Below are 25,408 nucleotides of genomic sequence, written 5' to 3'. Positions count from 1 at the left end.
CATGCTAAGGTTAATCATGGAGTCCCTCAGGGTTCTGTCTTAGGACCAATACTGTTCACTTTAAACAAGCTTCCTTTAGGCAATACTATATACTGTTATTGTATTACACTAACTCTGTTTCTCCCTGTGTCCTTTCTCTGAGTGTCCCTGGTCCCAGAGCTGGATGCTTCAGATCTGTGGTTGATGTTCCACCAGCTGGTCCAGTCTCCATCATGTCCACTGTGGGATGCTGCTGCTGACCTTCCTCCAGCCCACTGCTTCCAGCTGCCCATTTCCACCAGTCTACTCTGCATCACCCTCACTATACTTGATCTGTTCTTCTACATACTGTTTGAATTTTACTACCAGCTATATATGCAGTAGATTTAATGCCAGAGCTGTACACCAGAACAGGAAACTATGGATCAGTTTACATGTTAGCTTCTACTTTGTATGTATCATCTGTCTGATCATACATGTATCCAGCTGTGTTTTATATGTTAGTTGTTCCCCACCTCCCTCTTCCCCCATCCCTCTACCTCTTCTGTCCCTGTCTACCTCCTTCTAGCAGCAGCTGTTTCCCCACATAAAGAGCTGGGTTCTGCTACAGGTTTCTTCCCGTTAAAAGGGAGTTTTTTTCTCTGGGGTTCATATGGGTTCTGTAAAGTATCCTGAGACAGTCTGAACTGTAATTAGAGTTATGTAAATAAAAATTAATTGAACTGATCCAGGTACAGATTATTAACCAGGTGAGTCGGGCTCTGGTCAGCTGACTCCAGGTGAGTCGTCAGCATCACCTGTGGGATCGTCCAGTCAGGTCCTGTTTCCTGACTCTCACCTCATCAGCTCAGCAGCAGCCAAACACTTTAATCGGATCAATAAATGGTTTCTGGAATCAGGCGGATCAAAAGGTCAGCGATGGCGGTAAACAGCCAGCGTTTAAAACAATTGCAGCATCAGCCATTGTGCAGATATAAATGCTGAGGCAATTAAAATGACAATGATGCCCCTGGCAGGGCATTTAGAGAGCCCACATACTGTTAGGATATAAATCTGAGCCGCTGCAGCGTCGTGTATGTGGAGGAAGAACCAAACGCTGGTGTGAGGCCCGAACATGGACCGAATGGGAAAGGTAGGAGATGACTTTATTATCTACAGAGCTTCAGCTTCCACCTTAAACCTCAGAGCTGCAGGAACACCAGTGTTGGACGTTTTGAGTTTTTGCTGTCGTCCTGCTCAGAAACGGGTCAGAACCTGTGACTGTGCTTAACCTTTAGAGCAGGAGAGTCAAACTCATCTGAGTTCAGGACCACATCCAGTCCAGTCTGAGCTCCAGTAGAACCACAGCATAATAACCTGTAAATAACCACAACTCCTAGTGGTTCCTTTGTTTTAGTGGAAAAAATGTTCATTTAAGGAATTGTCTTTTTACAAAACATTCAGATTCAGTTTCATCCACATTCATCCTCAGTTTATCATTTCCACATCACAACTTCCAGATCACAGAGTGTCTACAAAGAAACACAACATTTAGTCACCTGGACCTGAACCACAGAGGATTTTACTTTATGATCAAAACGACAAACTACTGACACAAAACAACAAAAAAGACAAAATGTTACAAAAATGAGACACAAAACAACCAAAAAAAGGAGAAATGACAAAAACCAGACACAAAATGACAAAAAATGAGACAGGAAGGACAAAAAATGAAACAACATAAAAGGAAACAAAAGCAGACACAAAAAATTAGACAAAAAAGTTACAAAGCACAAAAAAATGGATAAATGACAAAAAATGGCAAAAAAATGAGACAAAAGCGAGTCAAACCCCCCACAAAACATCAAAAATATAAGACAAAAAATGTCAGACAAAAAAGCCAAAAAACGATTAAAACATGACAAAATATTACAAAACGAAACACAAAACGACATGCCTGTGTCATTTGTGTAATTTCTTGTCTGTTTTAGTAACTTTGTAACTTTTTGTCAAATTTTTTGTCCCTTTTTTTGTGTTGATTGTCCAAATTTTTGTCATTTTGTTTCTCATTTCTGTTATATTTTTCAAATGTTTTGTCTTTTTGTCGTTTTGATCATAAAGTAAAATCCTCTCTGGTTCAGTTCCAGGTGACTAAATGTTGTGTTTCTTTGTAGACACTCTGTGATCTGGAAGTTATAATGTGGAAATGATAAACTTGAATTTGTTTTTCTTGATAAATGTCAGGTTGTTCATGATGTTTAGTATAAAGATAATTCCTTAAATGTGAACGTTTCTGCACTAAAACAAAGGAACCATCAGGAGTTATTGTGGTTGTTTAGAGGATATTATGCAGTGGTTTTACTGGTTTTACTGGAGATCAGACTGGACTGGATGTGGAACTAAGATAAGTTTGACATCACTGTTCTGAGGGTTCATGAAGTCTTGTGGTTGCAGATCATCTTCTACGAGGACAGGAACTTCCAGGGGCGCTACTATGAGTGTAACAGCGACTGTCCAGAGCTCAACGCCCACTTCAGCCGCTGTAACTCGGTTCGGGTGGAGAGTGGCGCCTGGGTTCTGTACGAGAGGCCCAACTACATGGGCTACCAGTACATCCTGACCCGGGGGGACTACCCCGACTACCAGCGCTGGATGGGCTTCAACGACAGCGTCCGGTCCTGCAGGATGATCCGCAACGTGAGTTCATTCACAGGAAACACAACCAGAGAGAGTCTTTCATCAACTTTATCTCATTTAACTCCTCCTTTTAAGTCCTGCAGCTCTGAGGAACCACAACATCATGAAGAAGAACTCAGAGATGTTTAAGAAAACCTGTCCAACATGACGTCGTAAAGACTCAAATTTATCCGAAACATCTCCAAAGTTAGTTGAAACCTCAAAAACAAACTCTGAAACATCTTCTGTCAGTTAGAATGATGGAAGTTAAAAAAAAGTTAAATTTCTTCATTTGTTTGTCCAAAATTGAGAGAATAATTAGACTATCTCCATGTTTCCAGACTTTTCCTCTCTCCTCTGCTCCTCATCAGTAGAATGATGTTCCTCCATGCTGGATGGATCTCCAACTACTAGGTCCTCTGTTCTCTGTTTCTGAGCCATGATGCATTTATTTATTCATTCATCCAATAGCTTTGGTTTCAGTCTTATGATCTTTTCACACCATTTTGAGTCATTTGGCCAAATTTGGACTCATTTTTAGCAATTTTTAGTCATTTTGGACCAATGTATCTGATTTTTGTTGATTTTTTGAGTCGTTTTTGACAAATTAACACTGTTGTTGACAATTTTTAAATCATCTTCTAGGTTAGATTTTTCTTGCAGTCTGAAATTTTCCAATATTTTGGGGAAAATTATCTAAAATGAACTTTCAAACGTGACAAAAACTTTCCAAAAACACTTGAAAGCTGTCCATAATGACAGTAAAACGTCTAAAAAGACTCAAAACCTGATCAAAATGACTAAAAATGACCAAAACAGTCCAAAAGAACTCATTTGTCTGTGAAGAAACCTGTCAGAAAAGCTGTAAAATGGACTTTTCCTCTACTCTGCTCATCACCGATAGAAAGATGTTTCTCCATGCTGGATGGATCTCCAACTAGATCCTCTGTTCACTGTTTCTGAGCCACGCTGACTTTATTTCATTGAAGTTTTTTTTTGTCATTTTGGACATTGAGTAAATAATTTTTAACAAAGTTTGAGCCATTTTGAATATCTATTTTTATAGTTCTGGACATTTCTACAGCATTTTTGGACAAATTTGGAGTCAACTTGGATGAGTTTCACATACGTTATTGTCTTTTGTCTCTTATTTTTGTCTCGTTTCTTGTTTTGTGATCATTTTGGTGATGTTTTCTGTCTGTTTGTGTTGTTTTGTGTCTCTTTGTGGTCATATTGTTTCATCCTGTAGATGTTTTTCCATCTCCATGTCTCCTCAGATGCTAAACTCTGCACTAATGTTTCTAGAAACGTCTTCCAGAACCTCCAGTTGGTTTCTCCTGAAGCTTCTAGGATCTCCTCATCCTGGAGATGTTTTTCTATCTCCATATCTCCAGACGTTTCCTCTGCTCTGCTCATCATCAGCAGGAAGATGTTCCACCATGCTGGATGGACCTCCAACAACCTGCTCTTGTTGTTTTGTGTCACATTTGTGTCATTTTGTCGTATTTTTTGGTGTTCTGTGTCTAGTTTGTGTCATTTGGTGTTTTGTTTGTGCTGTTTGATCTTTTTTCTGTCATTTTGTTTTATTATTTGTCATTTTATGTCTATTTTTTTGTTATTTTCTGTCTTGTTTTGTGTCTTGTTTGTCAATTTGTGTTATTTTTGGCTTGTTTTTGTTGCTTTGTGTCTAATTTGTGGTGTTTTATGTCTTGCTTCTGTCACTTCGTCTTGATTTTTTGGACATTTTGTGGCTTTTTTGTGTTGCATTTTTGTAATTTTGTGTCTCGCTTCTGTCATTTTGTGTCTTGTTTTGTCAGTTTGTGTCTCGTTTTTGTGATTTCTTTCTCGTTTTTTGTCCTTTTCTGTCTTATTTCTGTCGTTTTCTGTCTTGTTCTTATCATTTTGAATCTCGTTTTTGTCCTTTTCTGTCTTATTTCTGTCGTTTTCTGTCTTGTTCTTATCATTTTGAATCTCGTTTTTGTCCTTTTCTGTCTTATTTCTGTCGTTTTCTGTCTTGTTTTTGTCCTTTTGAATCCCATTTTTGTCGTTTTCTGTCTTTTTTTTGTCATTTCCTGTCTCTTTCTTTTAGCTTTAGCTTGTCTGCAGCTGCTGTGTACAACTCCTTTGTCTAGTGTTTTATTGAATATACATTGTGTGTTTTCTAGGTCTTTCCTATAGTTTCTCTGCAGATAAACTGATAACTTGAAGCTCTCCAGCTGCTCTAAAGTCAGATTTATTATAAACCAGGAAGCTAACGGTGCTAACTGACCGCTGTTCTCCCTGCAGACCTCCGGCATGTGGAGGGTTCGAGTCTATGAGCGCTCCGACTTCAACGGCCAGATGCTGGACCTCACCGAAGACGTGAACAACCTCCAGGAACGCTGGCATTTCCGCGAGGTCCACTCGGCCCACGTCCAGGACGGCGCCTGGGTTTTCTACGAGCTGCCCAACTACCGCGGCCGGCAGTACCTGCTGGAGCGAGGGGAGTACCGGCGCTACACCGAGTGGGCCGCCATGAACCCCAATGTGGGCTCCTGCCGAAGGGTCCACGACTTCTAGAGCCTCACGCTCCACAGCTCTGGCCATTAAACACATTTAATAAAGAAGGATTGTGGTCGGTACGCTGGTGATCCGTGTCCTCAGTTTTATCTCTTTAAATAAACTTTTTTACTTCAGGAGTTTATTTGAACATCCAACATTCAGTTCATCAGTTCTGGAGGAAAACATCTGAATTCTCTTATTGTAGCTTCTTAAATATGATCATTTTTATTTGTTGTCTTTGGATCATCCCAGAACTGGACGACATTTGGGCTTCAACATGTCTGAAAACTAGACCTTCTTTTTTCCAGCTTTCTGCTCCACATTGATCAATAATAGGTATTGATTGGCTCATTTTTATTCCATGTTTTCTGTGTTGTTGCTAACCCTACTCTGATCCATGCTAATGTGATCTTTTTCTCAGCAGTAGAAGCTAGATATTTAGCTAGCTGTTACTGCTGACCACTGATGGAGAACAGTCCAAAGAATGAGTCTGATCCTGATAATATGAGGTAGAGAGAGACATTCAGTCAAGGCTGACAATGGATGAAAAGACGGAAAATAGAAGAGAGGACATAGCTTTGATCTACACATTCTGTAGGAATGATGGAGGATGGAAACGAAAAAAACAAGACACAAGACAACACAAAACAAAAAAAACATGACAAAACAACAAAAACGTGACAGAATACAACTTAAACGACGCAAAACAACAAAAACAAGAGACAGGAAATGACAAAAACGAGACACAAAACAACAAAAACAAGACACAAATGACAAAAACGAGACACAAAACAACAAAAACAAGACACAAATGACAAAAACGAGACACAAAACAACAAAAACAAGACACAAATGACAAAAACGAGACAGAAAACGATAAAAAGACATAAAATGATAGAAAAGAGACAGAAAACAACAAAAACGAGACAGAAAATTATAAAAACAAGACATAAAATGATAGAAAAACGAGAGAAAATGACAAAAAACAAAACAAAAAAACGACAAAAACCAGACACAAAATGAAAAAATGATAGAGAAATAAAAAAACGAGACAGAAAATGATAAAAAAATAACACATAAAATGATAGAAAAGAGACAGAAAATGACAAAAACGAGACAGAAAATTATGAAAACAAGACATAAAATGATAGAAAAACGAGAAAAAATGACAAAAAAACAAAACAAAAAACGACAAAAACCAGACACAAAATGAAAAATGATAGAGAAATAAAAAAACGAGACAGAAAATGATAAAAAAATAACACATAAAATGATAGAAAAGAGACAGAAAATGACAAAAACGAGACAGAAAATTATGAAAACAAGACATAAAATGATAGAAAAACGAGAAAAAATGACAAAAAAACAAAACAAAAAAACGACAAAAACCAGACACAAAATGAAAAAATGACAGAGAAATAAAAAAAACGAGACAGAAAATGATAAAAAATAACACATAAAATGATAGAAAAGAGACAGAAAATGACAAAAACGAGACAGAAAACAACAACAACGTCGTCAACAGGTTATGCTAGCATGTTGTGGGAAACATTTCATTAAAAAAAGTTGTATAATAATTATTATTTAAAAGATTATGTTGATTAAAAAAATGCTCCCACAATTACAGACATGATTGAACAAAAAAATCAATCCAAAAAAAGTAGATTTAAATTTAATTCTAACTGTTTTATCATAGATCCAGTATGGTCATCAGGGGGCTGGGACAAGAGAAAAATGGCATTTATGGAGAACTCCAGACTTATTTGGTATTTAAAATATTTCAGACATCCATTTCTCCTAGTCTTTATAGATTTACTCTCATGAAATTAAACAAAATCACAAAAAATAATATTTATGTTGAATGGCCAAAACATAAACAAAGTTGTCTTCAAAAATCTGTATTTTCATAAATAATCATTTATTGTTTTACCGTGTATGACTGTATTCTGTTCCTTACTGTGTTTAAAACTGAAAAAAAAGAAATAAAGAGAAAATGTGTTAATTTACATATTGCCTAAAAAAAATCCTGCCAAAATAATATGAATAATATCTACAGGTATTTATTTATTTAACCAGTATGTACATCATATAAAAATATAATTAGCTTTCAGTATTTGTTATAGTTTTTTCATGTATTTTTTAGAGCTGGGACTTTAAGGCATTGATTACGATTAATTAACCTTTGTCAGGTCCCTAATTTCTAGCACTGATGAACACTCCAGCCAGTAGGGGCGCTAATGAATCTAAAGTCTGTTTTCCAGCCGTGAAGAAGATCCACTGCATGATGTCAGAAAGGTGAAGGAAGGCGAGATTGTTGGAGGGAAGTCTTCTTTTAAAACTCAACTCAATGGCAGTTTGGATAAAAGCTGGTTGTTTTCTGATCGCCTCAATGTAAAACATGTAGCTGTTAGCATCAGAGCTAACGTTAGCTACCACAGTCCTGGTAAACGGTGTAGCCATCCCATAATAGACCACTTTAGAAGACATTAAAAGTGCCTGAGTTCACAAAAAGTCTTAAAATGTTGAATGTAATCGTTATGATTACTCCGTAAAGAACAATTGGTGTAAGTTTGTCTTTTAGCAACATTACTCAAAAATGGATTTGGATAAAAATTCCAGGGAAGGTCAGAAATGACACGAGGACCACAAGAACGTCTTGAAGAACCTGCAAGAGAAGTTCAACTTATCTGGGCTTCTCTTGTAGGTTCTTGAAGACGCTCCACCTCTCATCCGTCTTCAAGAACTAAGTCCAGTTGAACAATCCTGTTGTTTCTTAACACGACCTCCAGTTTTCCTCCCTCTAAAATTCATATTTTTACTTCGCTAAGGAACATGACAATCACCGTCCATCCGTCTGTCTGTCTGTCAGCAACATTATTCAAAAACAGACAAACATGTTTGGATGAAACTTCCAGTGAAGGTCAGAAATGAGACAAGGACCAAGTGATTAGATTCTGGCAGCGATGCAGCTTTTAGTCTGGATCCACGGATTTGCTAAAGATTTCTGTATCATTGCCAGATAGCGTCACGGTGTCACTGTAACCATGACAACCAGTGAACACTACATCAGCTGATTGTGATCCTACTACAAATCCACCTCTGAGGACTTATCAGGACTTATCCATCAGAATTGATCCAAGGAACAGCTGATTAAATTGTGGGGGTGTTTCTGAGTCCCATCAATTCCCGCCGCCTGCTACATATTTAAGTCATGTGATCCGGTATCCATACATAATGTACACATGCAGAACACATGCCTGTACTCAGCGTAGGTCATTTTTAGTAAAGATTTCATCAGTTGGAAGTCATACAACTGAGCAGCCATGGAGGACGACTGAGCAGCCTTGGAGGAGGACTGAGCAACCCTGGAGGAGGACTGAGCAGCCTTGGAGGAGGACTGAGCAGCCTTGGAGGAGGACTGAGCAGCCTTGGAGGAGGACTGAGCAGCTTTGGAAGAGGACTGAGCAGCTTTGGAGGAGGACTGAGCAGCTTTGGAGGAGGACTGAGCAACCTTGGAGGAGGACTGAGCAGCCTTGGAGGAGGACTGAGCAGCTTTGGAAGAGGACTGAGCAGCTTTGGAGGAGGACTGAGCAGCTTTGGAGGAGGACTGAGCAGCCTTGGAGGAGGACTGAGCAGCTTTGGAGGAGGACTGAGCAACCTTGGAGGAGGACTGAGCAGCCTTGGAGGAGGACTGAGCAGCTTTGGAGGAGGACTGAGCAACCTTGGAGGAGGACTGAGCAGCCTTGGAGGAGGACTGAGCAGCTTTGGAGGAGGACTGAGCAACCTTGGAGGAGGACTGAGCAGCCTTGGAGGAGGACTGAGCAGCCTTGGAGGAGGACTGAGCAGCTTTGGAAGAGGACTGAGCAACCTTGGAGGAGGACTGAGCAGCTTTGGAGGAGGACTGAGCAGCTTTGGAGGAGGACTGAGCAGCTTTGGAAGAGGACTGAGCAGCTTTGGAGGAGGACTGAGCAACCTTGGAGGAGGACTGAGCAGCCTTGGAGGAGGACTGAGCAGCTTTGGAGGAGGACTGAGCAACCTTGGAGGAGGACTGAGCAGCCTTGGAGGAGGACTGAGCAGCCTTGGAGGAGGACTGAGCAGCTTTGGAAGAGGACTGAGCAACCTTGGAGGAGGACTGAGCAGCCTTGGAGGAGGACTGAGCAGCCTTGGAGGAGGACTGAGCAGCTTTGGAAGAGGACTGAGCAGCCTTGGAGGAGGACTGAGCAGCCTTGGAGGAGGACTGAGCAGCTTTGGAAGAGGACTGAGCAACCTTGGAGGAGGACTGAGCAGCTTTGGAGGAGGACTGAGCAGCCTTGGAGGAGGACTGAGCAGCCTTGGAGGAGGACTGAGCAGCTTTGGAAAAGGACTGAGCAGCTTTGGAGGAGGACTGAGCAGCTTTGGAGGAGGACTGAGCAGCTTTGGAGGAGGACTGAGCAGCCTTGGAGGAGGACTGAGCAGCCTTGGAGGAGGACTGAGCAGCTTTGGAGGAGGACTGAGCAGCCTTGGAGGAGGACTTAGCAGCCTTGGAGGAGGACTGAGCAGCTTTGGAAGAGGACTGAGCAGCCTTGGAGGAGGACTGAGCAGCTTTGGAAGAGGACTGAGCAGCTTTGGAGGAGGACTGCTCTCTGAGTGTTTTTCTTGTTGCAGGTTGAATTTGCAGTAATCTGTGAATGCAGTAAATGGATGAAAAATGCTGATCAATAGAAATGAAACAAACATTTTTGTTGTTTAAGTTTTTCCTCTGAGTTCTGTGACGTTAGTCTGTCTGTCTTTTAATAACTTAATTATACACTTTTAGTTTATGAAAAATATATACATTTTTTAAAACGTAAAAAATTATACACCAAGACCCAGCACCTATGAAAACAGAATGAATCTGGATTTTTAGCTTTCTGAAGGTCCTTTAACTACTTATTATATTATGTTCCATACAGTAGAAAAAGCAACTAAATCCAGGCTTTAAATCACCAAAATCACTTTTTTCTGCATGTCCCGTTTTCAGATGTTATAAATTTTAAATTATAAACATGTACATGTTCATTCATTGATTCATCTGTCAACATTTATTTTACTTATTGAGTCAAATATTGATCTTTAACAAAAATGTGATTAACTACAAAGCCTCTAACTAGATTAATTTTTTAATCTCATCCACCACTTATATTTTTGTTCTGGCTGCCAGATTTCATTCTATTTTATTCTTAATATATTTCTCTGTTCATCAGAAGCTGTTTGTTTTATAATAAAGTCCAGAAACAGGAAGAAGCCGTTTGTCGGTTTCACTGAAGTATCACTGATTTACTGGAAGAACTAAAAACATTCAAGTGTTTTTGTTTAGAATAAATTATTTATGGAGCAACGACATGATATTAATATTAATAACATGAAGGTAGACTATTTAGATTGACAGTCTGAACCTCAGCAGGAAGATCAGAATCAGGAAAACTGTTGGGAATTCTGAGATGTTCAGAGAGAATGAGGAGAACCTCTGGAGACTGAGCTGGTTCATGCTGAGAAGAAGCTTTAGTGATGTCAGAAGAGATGTGAGCATCAGCAGCATCTGAGGATCCTCTTCAACCAGGTTTATGGGAGGAATATTCAGATGAATATGGAGACAGCTGGTCTGCTCCGTATCTTCAGACCAAACATCTAATCTGAACCACACCATGTTCTTATTACAGCAAAATCTCTCATGGTTCTTCTTCTGCTGTTCTCAGGTCACATTAGAGGCAGAAGACCTGGATGTTCTCAGACTAGGAGGAGCTACCATTACAAGAGGTCAGAGGAGATCACCAGGAGGAAGATCTGAGGAGATCACCAGGAGGAAGATCAGAGGAGATCACCAGGAGGAAGATCTGAGGAGACCCGGAGGAAGATCTGAGGAGATCACCAGGAGGAAGATCTGAGGAGATCACCAGGAGGAAGATCTGAGGAGACCCGGAGGAAGATCTGAGGAGATCACCAGGAGGAAGATCAGAGGATCTATAGGATGATTTAAGGGGACTGTAGCTGACAGATGCAACCTGCAGGATATTCTGGGATGTCTTCAGCTGAAATATCTGAATAAGAGGAAAGAGAGCCATGCTTCCTTCACAACAACAACAACAACAACAACAACAACAACAACAACAACAACAACAACAACAACAATAATAATAATAATAACGATAAATAGAAAATAATATTTATGATTATAATAATAATTTTCATAATAATTCAGTGTCTCTCACTGTTTCTGACTGGACATCAGCATCAGAAAGGTATTAGAGTTCTGATTGTTACTCATTGTACATCAGTGTGTCCTGTAGGTGCGCTGGTAATTTTAATAGTAATAATTATAGTTATTTATTGTACATCAGTGTGTCCTGTAGGTGACCTGGTAATATTAATAATAATAATTATAGTTATTATAGTTATTTATTTTACATCAGTGTGTCCTGTAGGTGACCTGGTAATATTAATAATTATTATTATAGTTATTATAGTTATTTATTTTACATCAGTGTGTCCTGTAGGTGACCTGGTAATTTTAATAATAATCATTATAATTATTATAGTTATTTATTGTACATCAGTGTGTCCTGTAGGTGACCTGGTAATAATAATAATAATTATTATAGTTATTATAGTTATTTATTTTACATCAGTGTGTCCTGTAGGTGACCTGGTAATAATAATAATAATTATTATAGTTATTATAGTTATTTATTTTACATCAGTGTGTCCTGTAGGTGACCTGGTAATTTTAATAATAATCATTATAATTATTATAGTTATTTATTTTACATCAGTGTGTCCTGAAGGTGCGCTGGTAATTTTAATAGTAATAATTATAGTTTTTTATTGTAGATCAGTGTGTCGTGTAGGTGACCTGGTAATATTAATTATAGTTATTATACTTTTTTATTGTACATCAGTGTGTCGTGTAGGTGACCTGGTAATATTAATTATAGTTATTATACTTATTTATTGTACATCAGTGTGTCCTGTAGGTGACCTGGTAATATTAATTATAGTTATTATACTTATTTATTGTACATCAGTGTGTCCTGTAGGTGACCTGCTGGTCCCTGCTGGCTTCCAGAACAAAGCTGCTGATGATTCTGTGTTTTGGAGCTGCAGCTGCTGATCTGCTGACTCTGGACTCTGACAACAAAAAGCTTCCAGAACGTTCTGCACCCTCTTTGTTTACTCTTGGACGGAGCAGGACACATCTATCTGTCTGTCTGGACTGTCACAGCGCCACCATGTGGACACCCTGCAGGACACCAGCAGCAGCAGCAGTAGAAGGAGCTCAGCAGCGCCACCATGTGGACACAGAGAGCATCTAACCAAGAAAACCTGCTGACAAGGAAGTATTATTGATTACTGCTTTAAATTAACGCCATTTAACTTTAGCTTTTAATTATTATTATTATTATTATCAGTAATTTAATCTCTCATTCCGGAGTTCCAGTCGGTGTGATTTAATGAATAAAAGACGGCAGATTTCTTCTTCTTCAAGTCACAATTTAAAAATAGGGACCTGAATGTTAATAAAGCAATAATTAACAATTAATCAAATATGTGTATGTAGAAATTAACAAATAACTGCTGTTAAAAGGGAATGTGTGACTGAATGAATAATAAATATAGAAATAACAGAATAAATGTGGGTCAAAATAAGTGTATAAATAAATGAATAAAAACACACGTAGAAGTGATTTAAAAATAAATAAGTCTGAAAGAAAAACATAATTATTGTAGAAATAATTTCATAATAATGGATGAATAATAAATAAATATAGAAATTTATAAATACACGTGATAAATATAATTTATGTAATAAATCAATAACTGTGGTTTAAAAATAAATGAAAATAAAAAATAAATATAGAAACAAATACAATTTAAAAGATGGAAAGTAATAAATGAACAAAAATATGAATAATAAATAAACAATAAATATAGGTAAAATAAAAACATAAAAGAACAAATAAATAGATATAAAAATATACATGAAAAAGTGAAATAATAAATAAAAACATAATAACAGAAAAAATAAAATAAATGTACAAAAGAATAAATAAAATCATAAAGCTTTAACCAAAGATATAGATAGAAAGATAGAATTTCCCTTCGGGGATGAATAAAGTGATTCTGATTTTGATATAATCACATTAAATAAAGTGTTAAATATGTAGAACAATAAAAATATATAGAAATAAATGAATTTATTTGTAAAATGAGAACTGGGTCTCAGTTGATGTAGATAAAGATTAAATACATTTTTTAAAAAATAAGTAAAGATAAAATATAAATGCATGAATTAATGAAAAATGGAAATAATTATAAAAATAAATCTAAAATAAATATTAAAAATGAATTGTAAAAGTGCATAAATGATGTAAATTCATGACTCAATAAACAAAAATAATAAAATCAAATTAATTCAAATTTAATTTATTTGTTATTTATCTTAATGCTCGTTAGTAGAGTTAATCTTTAGCTGTGGTATTTTCAGAGAATAAATCTGCAGACGGTGGATCCGGCTGAAAATCAGTCAGTGGTTTAGAGGCTGTGCTGAGGCTGCGTTGCCACGGTAACAAGGGGTGACGGATGAACACGTCGTCGGGTAGAACAGCGACATGGAGACGAGAATCAGACAGATCAGAGTTTCCTCCAATCAGAGAGCTTCTGGTCGGTCCTCTGAGGGTTCCATCATTATTAATAATAATAATAATAATCATAATAATAATAATAACAATATTAGTGACATTATTATTATTATTGTTATTATCCTTATTATTGTTGTTGTTGTTGTTATTATTATTATTACCATTATTATTATCATTATTATTATTATTATCATTATTATTATTACAGTAATAATCCCAGCAGCTTTAAGCTCTTCTGGAGGTTCTCGTTCTGGTTCCTTCATTATTTTTAGCTCAGAGAAGAAAGAATGCAGTCTGAGCCCAGAGTTTGCTTTAAAGGCAGCAGAAGAGAAAAAACATGAAACAGGATTAAAATAGCAGCAGATGGAGTTCAGGAACGCAGATGGACGAGATCTGTTCAGGAAGTCCTGAACATCTGGAGATGTTTAAACCATCAGCTGGATGCAACAACATGAATTATATTAAAATTAGCTTTAAAAATCCTCCAGAATAAATTCAGATCATTATGTCTCATTAAAGTCATTTTATTCTACAGGGCTCATTGTAAAAAAAAAAAAAAAAATTAAAATAAACTAAAGCTTTAACCAGATTCTGTAATTAATAATTGAATAAATAAATACATATACAAATATTCCATAATAATAATAATAAACTCATAAAAGCAATAATAATTAATAAATAAGGCCATAATAATAATCTTGAAACATTAATAAATAGAAGAAGCACTTCTATTTATTAATGTTTTTCTATTATTTTTGTTCGATAACTTTGCAGATTTAATTTAAAAATACAAAATACAATCAGGACATAAATTATGGGATATTTTAGATGAAAACTGAAGTCTTGAAGCAGCAGAAAACTAAACCGACTTTTCACCTATGACTAATTAAAACACTATTTTATTTTGAAACCCATCTAAATGTAGGATTTCTACTAACAGAGCATTTAATAAACGGGCTGGGTTCTTCTGCAGTTTCTGATTAATCCAGCAGGAGGCAGAGTTGCTCCCGGACTGATCCGCTGTCAGAGGAGCAGGAGAAAGAAACCATCCAGATGTTTGGTAGAAGGTGAAGCTGCTGTAAATAAACCAGAGGAGGAGCTGGGAGACCTTCATTCTCAGCGACGTGACGTCAGAGAAGCAGCGTCGCCATGGAAACCGTCTCCCTGATCCTGGAGCTGAGGATGTGACGGTTGTTCAGGTGGAGCCTCCAGACCTCCAGGTGTCTCCTCCTCCTGGACATGTGAGCGGCTGACAGGAAGCAGACCCTTCAGGAGGTTCCAGCTGATTTGAAGCTGAAGAACAGAAACCAGTCTGGATTTCCCTCATCCTGATCCTGAACCTGAGCTTCACACCAGCAGGTGAGTTTTTACTCCTTCAATCTGAAAATGTTGCTTCAGGTTCAGCAGCTCCACGAGCTAACGTCAGCTCATCAGAAACCTTCTGGAACCAAGATAGAGAAAAACACGTTGGTTAGGAGTTAAAGGAAACGTTTCTGGAAGAACGTCTACTGTTTTATTTATTTAACTTTGTGAATTATTTATTTATTTATTTTACTTTACTATAATTTATCGATTTTATTTTGCTATTTACTTATTTATTTATTTGACTTACCTATTTATTTTGTTATTTATTTATTTTAATATTTATTTATTTTACTTTACTTTTAATTAATGTATTTTACTATTTATTTAGTTTGACTTAATATTTTTAATTTTTTTATTTTACAATTTATGTATTTATTTACCTTAATATTTTCCATTTTTATTTTACAATTTATTTATTTATTTGTTTTACCTTAATATTTATCTATTTGTTTGATTTACTATTGATTTATTTATTATACTTTACTATTTATTTATTTTACTATTTATTTATTTATTTATCCATTTTACTTTACTGTTAAGTTATTTAGTCTTCCTTAATATTTATCTATTTATTTTACTATTTATTTATTCATTTATTTCTTATTAATTTATTTTACCTCACTATTTATTTATTTTACTCTTTGTTTATTTTACAGATTTCCCTTTTTTTTTTTTAATTCTACGTTAACCAAAAAAATCAAGAAAAAAATTATCTATATATGATTTACATGCTTAAAAAAAGCCAAAAATTGCGAATAAAGTCACATCAGTTTGAAGCTAAATCCCGTCTAGAGTGTTCTATTCCTCAGCTGTAACCTCAGCACCGTGGAGATCTTTGATCAGTGTGTTGGACTCTCCTAACGAAGCGTCCATCGGTCCGTTGGACTCTCCTAACGAAGCGTCCATCGGTCCGTTGGACTCTCCTAACGAAGCGCCCATCGGTCCGTTGGACTCTCCTAACGAAGCGTCCATCGGTCTGTTCAGGTTCTACTGTTTCTCTCTGAGTGTTTCTGGATCATCATGGAGCCTCATCTGGCTCAGACTGGATCTCTGGAGGTTCCTCGGAGGTTTCAGGCTGCAGATGTCGTCTCTTTAGCTGTTATTTAACGTGTTGCGTAACTTCGTCTCGTTTGTCTTCGCTGTGGTTCATTTTAAAGTCCTGCAGCTCTGAGGAACCAGAACATCATGAAGAAGAATGATGGAGATGTCTTCTGACAGCAGGAAACCAGGAAATAAGTGTAAAGAAAAAGACGCAAAAGAACAACTATACAATGCAATAACAACAAAGACACACAAAATGAGCTGAAAAAGACGCAAAGCAGAAAAAAATAGATACAAAATGAACATGAACACATAGAAGAACTACCAGACCGAGACAGAACAGAAAATGGAGATGATTCGTCCACAGACTGTCAGTTTGGTCCTCATTCTGTCTTTTAAAGTCCCGTTTTTGTTGGTCTCCATCTTGTTTCTTCACATTTGATGTTGCAGAGGACATTTCCATCGTTCTTCGTGATGTTCTGATTCCTCAGAGCTGCAGGATTTTAAAAATGAACCTCAGTGAGTTAAAACGAGTCAGAAGGTAAAAACGCTGCTCTGGATTTCATCTCAGGTCTTTGATTTCATGTTCTTTCATTTATTTCTTCTCCGTACTTTTATTTAGTGTTTGCTCTTTTATTTCGTCTACGTTCTTTGATTTCGTCTACGTTTTTATTTCTTCTCCGTTCTTTTATTTAAGGATAAGGATAAACTTTCATGTCCATTCTTTTATTTCTTCTCTGTTTTTTATTTTGTCTACATTCTTTTTGGTCTCCATTCTTTTATTTTGTCTCTGTTCTTTTATTTAGCCCCCATTCTTTTATTTCGTCTACGTTCTTTTAACTCATCTACGTTCTTTTATTTCTTCTCCATTCTCTTAGTTCGTGTCTATCCTTTTATTTCATCTACGTTCTTTTATTTCGTCTCTGTTCTTTTATTTTGTCTACATTCTTTGTTTTCGTCTACATTCTTTTATTTCATGTTTGGTTTTTATTTTGTGAGCATTTTTAGATCAGATTATTCAAAGTTCAAGTCCCTTTGAATAAAGTTTTGTCCTTTTAGATCACATTTTGCCATTCTAACCTATTCTGAAGTTGATTTATGTACATTTAGAGCCTCATCTAAGTGAGTCCTGCTGTCAAAAGACACCTCCATCATTGTTCTTCATGATGTTCTGGTTCCTCAGAGCTTCAGGACATTAAAATGAGCCACAGTGAAGATAAAACAAGACAGAATCTGCTGCTTGGAGTTCAGACTGTTTAGATCCATCGCATTTGCTTCATTTTTGAGCTCTGATTGTTGCTGCCTGAACACAGAGCTAAATATCTTTTCTATCATTGTACTTTGGTGGGGTTTTTTGCAGCTGGTCTAGAAGCTGTAGTTCTGGAGCGTCTCTAGAGGACCTTCTAGTTCTTCAAACATCTCCTGTCCTCTGGTATTTGCTGTTTCCTTCAACCTGAACATGAACCATTTGCAGGACTCCTTCTGCTGCAGATGCAGTCTCCTGATCACACTGAAGCTGTTCTCTATTTTTACCATTCAGCTCTGATTTATCAGCTGATTCTGTTTGTTCTGAAGCAGAGCCACAGATGGTTCAGGAGCTCCTCGCTGCCAAAGCAAACAGAGTTTTATTGGAGCAGAGCAGAGAGAAACAGGGGATCCTGGGAGGATCTATTTATAGCTCCGGTTTCATCATCCTGCTGCTGCTGCTGCATGCTGATGAGGAGCCAGCAGAAAAACACCTCCTAGAGCTAGAACCGGCAGAAAAACACCTCCTAGAGCTAGAACCGGCAGAAAAACGCCTCCTAGATCTAGAACCGGCAGAAAAACACCTCCTAGAGCTAGAACCGGCAGAAAAAGACCTCCTAGATCTAGAACCGGCAGAAAAACACCTCCTAGAGCTAGAACCGGCAGAAAAACACCTCCTAGAGCTAGAACCAGCAGAAAAACACCTCCGAGAGATAGATCCGGCAGATAAACGCTTCCTAGATCTAGAACTGGCAGAAAAACACCTCCTAGATCCAGGGGCACAATCAGTCACTGTGTGTGTGTGTCATGTATGTAATGTGTGTATGTGGTGTGTGTCATGTATGTAATGTGTGTATGTGGTGTGTGTCATGTATGTAATGTGTGTGATATGTATAAGCAGAAAAACACCTTCTGGCCTCAGCAGCAGAAATAGCGTGTGTGATGTGTGTGAGGTGTGTGTGTGTTGTAAAGTGTGTGTGTGAGGTGTGTGTGTGTGTGTGTGTGTGTTGTAAAGTGTGTGTGTGAGGTGTGTGTGTGTGTGTGTGTTGTAAAGTGTGTGTGTGAGGTGTGTGTTTGCAGCACGTTTCCCAGCAACCCTGGCGTGTTCCTGATCTGAGCTGCTGAGGACGTTGTGCGTGTTCCTGGGCTGGTGTTGATTTTAGCGTTTAGCTGCTTCCTGTTGCTACAACACTCCGTCCTTCTGCTGCTCCAACAGCTGGTACCACCAAACAAACAGAGGAGAATGTCAGCGTCACCGTGGCCATGTTTGGGTCTGCTTCAGACTCTATAAAGATGCTTTAACCTGCAGTGAGGAACCCACACTGTGAGCAGATCAGCAGAAGCTTCCACAGATGTTCAGTCATTCTGACTTCCATGCATTCCCACCAACACGGAACGTCCTAAATTTCACTGTTAGAGTTCGTCAACCTGAAAGTCGAACAATTCATTGATTTTTAAATCTTCTGAAACTAAAACTGCAATCTTAGATTCTGCAGCACGTCTGACTGAAGTTCAAACTGTTCATGACACAACATTAACTGAAGGTGGATTTAAAAAGCGATGCTGCGGTCGCAAAAATCCTGAAAAACCTGCAGAACAAACCACAAAACCAGTGTTCATATCTGCAACAAAAACACACTGTGATCATAGGAGCTTCAGGAGAAACCAACTGAACTTCTCCGGTAGGTTCTTGAAGATGTTTCACTTATCGCCTTGGGCACGGACCTTTCTGTTAGGTTCCAGAAGATGTTTCACTTCTCATCTTGGATGAGAGGTGAAATGAAGTCCACATCCAAAATTAGAGGTGAAACATCTTGAAGAACCTACCAGAGAAGTCCATGTCCAAGACAATAAGTGAAACATCTTCAAGAACCTACTAGAGGAGTCCACATCCAAGACGAAAGGTGAAACATCTTGAAGAACCTACCAGAGGATCCTGGGTGAGAGGTGAAATGTCTTCAAGAACCTACCAGAGACATCCCGTTGGTTTCTACTGAAGCTCCTACGATCACCATGACCTGGATGAATCTACACAAACCAGATGTTCTGTAGATATAAGTTGTCTGGTGCTGGTTCATAGAACTCTGCTGGACTGAGATAAATATCTGCTCTAAGATGCTACAGGTTTGCAGCTAAACAGGAAGTTGGTTTACGTCACTTTTTCAGAAAGTTTCTGGTGGAACAGCAGCATGTTGTTGTATGTCTCTGGAACTGTAGACGCCAGATGAAGAACGAGTTTTAGTCATACTGTCAGAAAGGACATCTCAGGTTCTCCTGTAGAGTCACACAGATTTAAATGTGATCATCTAGAAGATAACCGTGATGTTTTGGTTTGAGATGTTCTGACTTCAGTGTCTCTGAGGTTCTGGTTGCTTCTGTTCAGATGAAGACTCTGAGGTTTGACCTTCCGGTTCACTCACTGTGTTTTTAGAAACGAGCTTTTTCTGTGGAGAAACGTCGTCATGGAGACAAACAGCCCATAATAGAGTCCGAGGTTCCCAAAGAGAATCTATTGATAGAAGCTCCAGTTCTTCTCCGACTGCTGGAATCTGAGCTCCTCCTGAACGTCAGTGGATCAGAGTCTATTCTGGGAAACATAAACTGAGTTCAACGTCTGTTTAGCTGAACTGAACATCATGATCAAGACATAAACTCATACCTGAACGTCACCATGAGGAGATAAACTCAGACCTGAACGTCACCATGAGGAGATAAACTCAGACCTGAACATCATAAGGAGATACTCAGACCTGAACGTTATGAGGAGATAAACTCAGACCTGAACGTTATGTTGAGGACCTGAATCTTTTCTATCTGTCAGGAAACGTCGAGGCTCCATGAAGGTACCAGGATGAAACCAGCGGGTTTTAGTCGTTCAGAACAAGAGAAATAATGAAGTCCTGAAGTGTTGGCATCAGTCCAATGATCTGCTCAGAATGAACTCCTAACAGGTAGAACATCTGCTCATTGAAGGACATTATTACTACGGTCCCTAAACGCCTCACTGGGATAAAAGCTGCCAGGAGGCTGAAGAAGAATAAATAAGTCTGCTGTCGGCTTGAAGTGGTTTTATCTGCTCGGCTGTTCTTTTTACACAAACATTTCGGTTCTAGTTCAGGGTTTTATTTGTCGTTTGTGCTCCAACAGACACACAGGAGTTCTGGAGCAGGAATTAAACATCAAGAAAATAGGAAGTACAAACATTTCCAAAAGGAAATACTAAAAGAGCAACAAAAGATAACATCTAACAATGTGCTGAATACATTTTGATGGTGTTCTTCTAACAGCAGGGTTCTCTGTGAAGGCATCTGCTGGACCAGATGAAATGAACGATCCAAGAAAGAAGGGTGCAGATGTTCTGATTCAAGGAGAAGTGAAGGAATCTGTAGCAATAAAGTGACAGATGTGTTCAGTAAACATCAGAACGTCCTAGTTTAGATCCTTCACACATCGGTTTGGTTCTCTGCAGCAAAACCTTCAGGTCGGTCTGGACTCCAGCAGGAAGTTCTACGGTCTCATCCATCATGTGGGTTTATTTATATGAGCAGATAAAACGAGTCACAAATTATCTTTACGGTCTGCTCAGACCGAGACACTTTCAGACCTCCGACTGGAAGGAAACCAGTCCAGGATGTAAGGAAACCAGTCCAGGATGTAAGGAAACCAGTCCAGGATGGAAGGAAACCAGTCCAGGATGGAAGGAAACCAGTCCATGATGGAAGGAAACCACCGAGACGAAGGAGGAAGCAAAAGACAGAATGGAAAGAGAAGAAACCCAAACATCAAGCATCTTAAGGGTTACTAAGTTTCATGGTTTAGTAGTTTCTTAGTTTATTGGTTTAATGGTTTCTTGGTTTCTTGGTTTCATGTTTTTTATAGTTTCATGGTTTCTGGTCTCCTCTGGGTTTTAGGTCAAGTGGAAGACAGAAGTAAAGTAGACTTGAGAAGCTGTATATGTGTAAATTCATTGCCAAACATTGTAGTATAAAATACTTCTTAATACTATTAAATAACAGTTAGAAATCTGTGAAAATGCCTCCAGTCCATGATTAACTCTCATCTGTCTGATGCATGATGGGAAACATTGCTGGTTGGTGACCATCAGCTGTTCACTGCCTCTCCTGGTGCATTGTGGGAAACTCTGGGTGGCTTTATCAACTGTTCTGAATCATGAGATCAGAATTTCATGGAGCTTTTTGTTCTGTTGGTCATCGTCTAACAGGTGAATCAACACCTGAGCTGTTTCTGCTGCTGCTTCTCTGTAGAGCAGCGTTTCTAAGGTTTCTCCAGATGTGGTTTTAAAGAGGAGGTAGCGGAGCATGAAGCTGAGCCAGCAGGACGATCCGTCGCTCATTCTGCTGATTTCTCTCCCAGCCAGCGATCGGAGCACAAATGGAGCGTTTTAATTAAAAACTGCTGAGACACAGCGACGCCGGAGGAGCACTTGGCAGCTTCTTCTGTTCCCACGGAGTGAATTCAGCTCCACCGAGGTTTAATTCAGAGGAGAAAAAACAATCTCAGGAACCCAATTACTACCTTTGCAGGGAGTCGGCGTCACCCTGAAGTCTGCTGCTCCTCCTGAGAGCTTATTTTAGCCTCTTTGGGCTGATTCCTGCTGCTGCTTCACCTTGACACGTAAAACAACAATCATGAAGAACATGTTAAAAAAAACAACAACACTAATAACATGGAGCCCCTCAGACACTGTAAAAAACAACAATAATAATAATAACATGGAGCCGGTGCTGGAAGAAATACATAAAAATGGAATAGTGTAACGTTTAAAACTGTGAAAATATCAGCAAATGCAGCCATGAACAGAAATCACAAAGAAAACCAGAAAAACGATATTAATAATAACAACAATAATAATAATAATACAGCACATTATTACGTTATTAAAAAATATATCATCTTAAAAAACAACTATTATTAATATTAATGATAATAATATATGTTATCACTATTACTGTTAATGATAATATATTTTTATTATTGTTACTGTTAATTATTATTCAGTATTATACAGATATAAATACAGATGTTGAATGTGAATTTTAATTATTTTCTATTGTTATTATTATAATTTATTAATAATGTTAATAATAATAATAATAATTTAAAGAAAATAAATTGACATTCAACATCTGTATTTTTCCAAAATTATATATATTTTATTTTTTTAAATAAATTAACATTTGATTATATTTGTTCCAAAATTAGACTTTTCTTTCTGCATTTAAATCAACATAAAAATAAAATTATTTTATCTGTAAAATAGCTATATTTTACTGGTTTAAAAACAGTCCAATCATTTAAAAAAAACTTATAAAAGAAGAAATATTTACAGTGTATAAAACTACAGATTTTTGATGTTTACATTATTTAGTTTTTAATTTTTTTAAAAAAAATTTTGGATGCCATGTAAATTCATGTTGTGTTTTTTGGTGATTTTACTCAATATTATCTGTATTTTTTATTTATTTTTTTTTAGAAAAATCTGTAAAATACCAGTTTAAAAATGTAACATTTTTAAATTCTTCTTATGCAGATTTTTTCTTACAAATAACAATACATGTGGTATATTTTTTGCTAATTTACATGCTGTAAAAATACTGTGTGATTTTACAATAAAATAAATACAAACAAATGTCTAAATCCAGATATTTATCCATATTTAAAACAAACTACTGATCTGCCGCTTCATTCCTATTTCCAGTCATTCAGATTCATGCTGGTCGAAGTTTCTGCTGCTCTCCACCTGCTCAACGTCTGCAAGGATCCTGAACCTTCGCTGGTAAAATCACTCCATGACTGATTTGAATGTCAAATCTGTGCCTATCCCAGGTCTCAGTGACATTTAAATCCCACCTCAGTTCAAGCAGCAGACGAGCTGGAGGCTGCTGTCCACTCGTCTCTCTTCATTTTCACATTGAAGGATCCTGCAGCTTCTGGTTCACACCTTAAGACGCCTTCAGACACCTTCAGAGGGCCAGACAGGTGAGCTGCTCAGGTGGGATAGACAGGAAACACTCCTCAGGTAGATCCACAGAGACACATTCAGGATTAAAAATCTCTGTTAGAAACATTTGTTGATTCCATGAGTTGGATTCTGGAGCAGCAGGAGGTTCTGGTGGTCGGTTTGATGTGAAAGTTTTAGTTCCTGCATGAACCTACCATCAAGCATGGAGGTGGCAGTATCATGCTCTGTGGAACTGGAGCTTTCCATAAAGTAAAAGGAATAATGAAGAGGGAGGATCACCTGCACAGCAGCAGGAGGTTCTGGTGGTCGGTTTGATGGAAACTTTTAGCATGAACCTCGTGTTCCTGGTTCCTCCAAACCGAGCTGAGAGGCGACAATGTGAGCTTCATGAATCTAAATAAAACAAGAAAAGCACTCAGATACACCGCTGGATCATTTCTGATGGATAAGTCCTGATAAGTCCTCAGCGATGGATTTGTGGTAGGATCACAATCATGTGATCATCATCATCAGCTGACATGACAAACAGACGGATGGACAGACAAGCAGTCAGACGGACGGACAGATAGACGGATGAACAGATGGACGGACGGACGGACAGATGGACAGATGGACGGACGGACAGATGGAAGGATGGATGGACAGATGCAAGGATGGATGGATGGATGGACAGACAGATGCAAGGATGGATGGATGGATGGATGGACGGACAAACAAATGGACAGACAGAGAGACGGATGGACAAACAAGCAGTCAGACAGACGGAAGGATAGATGGATGAACAGATGGATGGATGGACAGACAAATGGACGGACAGACAGATGGACGAACAGACAAATAGATGGACGGATGAACAGACAGACGGATGGACAGATGGACAGACAAGCGGATGGACAGACGGAAGGATGGATGGATGGACAGACAGATGGAGGGACAGACAAATGGACGGACAGACAGATGGACGAACAGACAAATAGATGGACGGATGAACAGACAGACGGATGGACAGATGGACAGACAAGCGGATGGACAGACGGAAGGATGGATGGATGGACAGACAGATGGAGGGACAGACAAACTGACAGACGGACAGACAGACCAACAGACGGATGGATGGATAGATGGACAGATGAAAGGACGGATGGATGGATGGTCAGACAAACAAATGGAGACAGAGAGATGGATGGACTGACAGATGGATGGACAGACAAGCAGACAGACAGACAGACAGACGAATAGATGGACGTTGTGTCGTGTTGAGTTTCTCTCTTTAGACCAGCAGATCTTTACCATAGTGGTTGTTAGGAGCAGTCAGACCGTCCTTCAGTCACATGGAATGACTGAAGTCGTACTTCATTGGTAAAATAGAAACAACCCATCAAATTTAAAATCCTGTTACAGTTTACTGATTATAGGCGTCTGGGTCTGGATCAGTTGGTGACCCCTAGACTAAAAGTTTAATGTAGAAAATGAAACTACCCATCAGTGAACATGGAAAGGAGCAGTCATACCGTCCTACAGCGCTTTAGAACGGTGTTTACTGGAAAAGCTCAGGAAACAGACCAATGAGGTACGACTTCAGTCATCCCATGTGACCCTACTCGGCCAATGAAGTCTCTGCATTCTGCCGCGAAACATCACAGCTTTGCGTTGAGGGTTGAAGTCATTTTAGAGTCCCGTTAGACAGTTTTAAATGTGTCTTTATCTTGCAGGTAAAACTGTAATGTTTAACTCAATGAACCTGTTTCACAAATAAAACTAAACATTTAGAGAGAATGTGAGATCTGGAAGCTGACAGCAGATTAGTTTGGAGCTCCTTCTATTCCATCAGAGCTCTTATTACTGCTCAAACTGCAGCTTCTCTGGAGGTCCAGGCCATTTGAATATTTTACATCCAATTTATGCATTTTCTTTTGAATTAAACATTAAATAATCAAAGTGAATC

At 38.3% G+C, this 25,408-nt stretch overlaps 2 protein-coding genes and 1 long non-coding RNA gene across 3 annotated transcripts in view; 2 read left to right on the top strand and 1 right to left on the bottom strand.

The window, feature by feature from the left end:
• The first annotated feature begins 1,043 nt into the window (after positions 1-1,043).
• On the top strand, positions 1,044-5,255 carry LOC110966195 (gamma-crystallin B-like). Its single transcript, XM_022215485.2, has 3 exons — positions 1,044-1,111; positions 2,413-2,655; positions 4,921-5,255. The coding sequence occupies exons 1-3, from the start codon at positions 1,094-1,096 to the stop codon at positions 5,191-5,193; spliced, it is 534 nt and encodes a 177-aa protein (XP_022071177.1). The 5' UTR covers positions 1,044-1,093; the 3' UTR covers positions 5,194-5,255.
• A 9,573-nt stretch (positions 5,256-14,828) lies between these two features.
• Positions 14,829-25,408, top strand: part of LOC110972062 (diacylglycerol kinase beta) — a 134,495-nt gene continuing 123,915 nt past the window's right edge. The window contains exon 1 of the mRNA XM_051958715.1: positions 14,829-15,188. The gene's annotated coding sequence lies outside the window, so the exon portion shown is untranslated. The remainder of the gene's footprint in view (positions 15,189-25,408) is intronic.
• LOC127537056 (uncharacterized) lies at positions 15,852-22,446 on the bottom strand. Its single transcript, XR_007946451.1, has 2 exons — positions 18,125-22,446; positions 15,852-18,094 (listed from the first exon to the last, which is right to left on the bottom strand). It is a non-coding gene; the product is annotated as an uncharacterized LOC127537056 (long non-coding RNA).

Source organism: Acanthochromis polyacanthus, chromosome 14 (assembly GCF_021347895.1).
Source record: "Acanthochromis polyacanthus isolate Apoly-LR-REF ecotype Palm Island chromosome 14, KAUST_Apoly_ChrSc, whole genome shotgun sequence".
In the NCBI taxonomy this organism is placed as follows: domain Eukaryota; kingdom Metazoa; phylum Chordata; class Actinopteri; family Pomacentridae; genus Acanthochromis; species Acanthochromis polyacanthus.
This window is presented reverse-complemented; position numbering and strand designations above follow the sequence as displayed.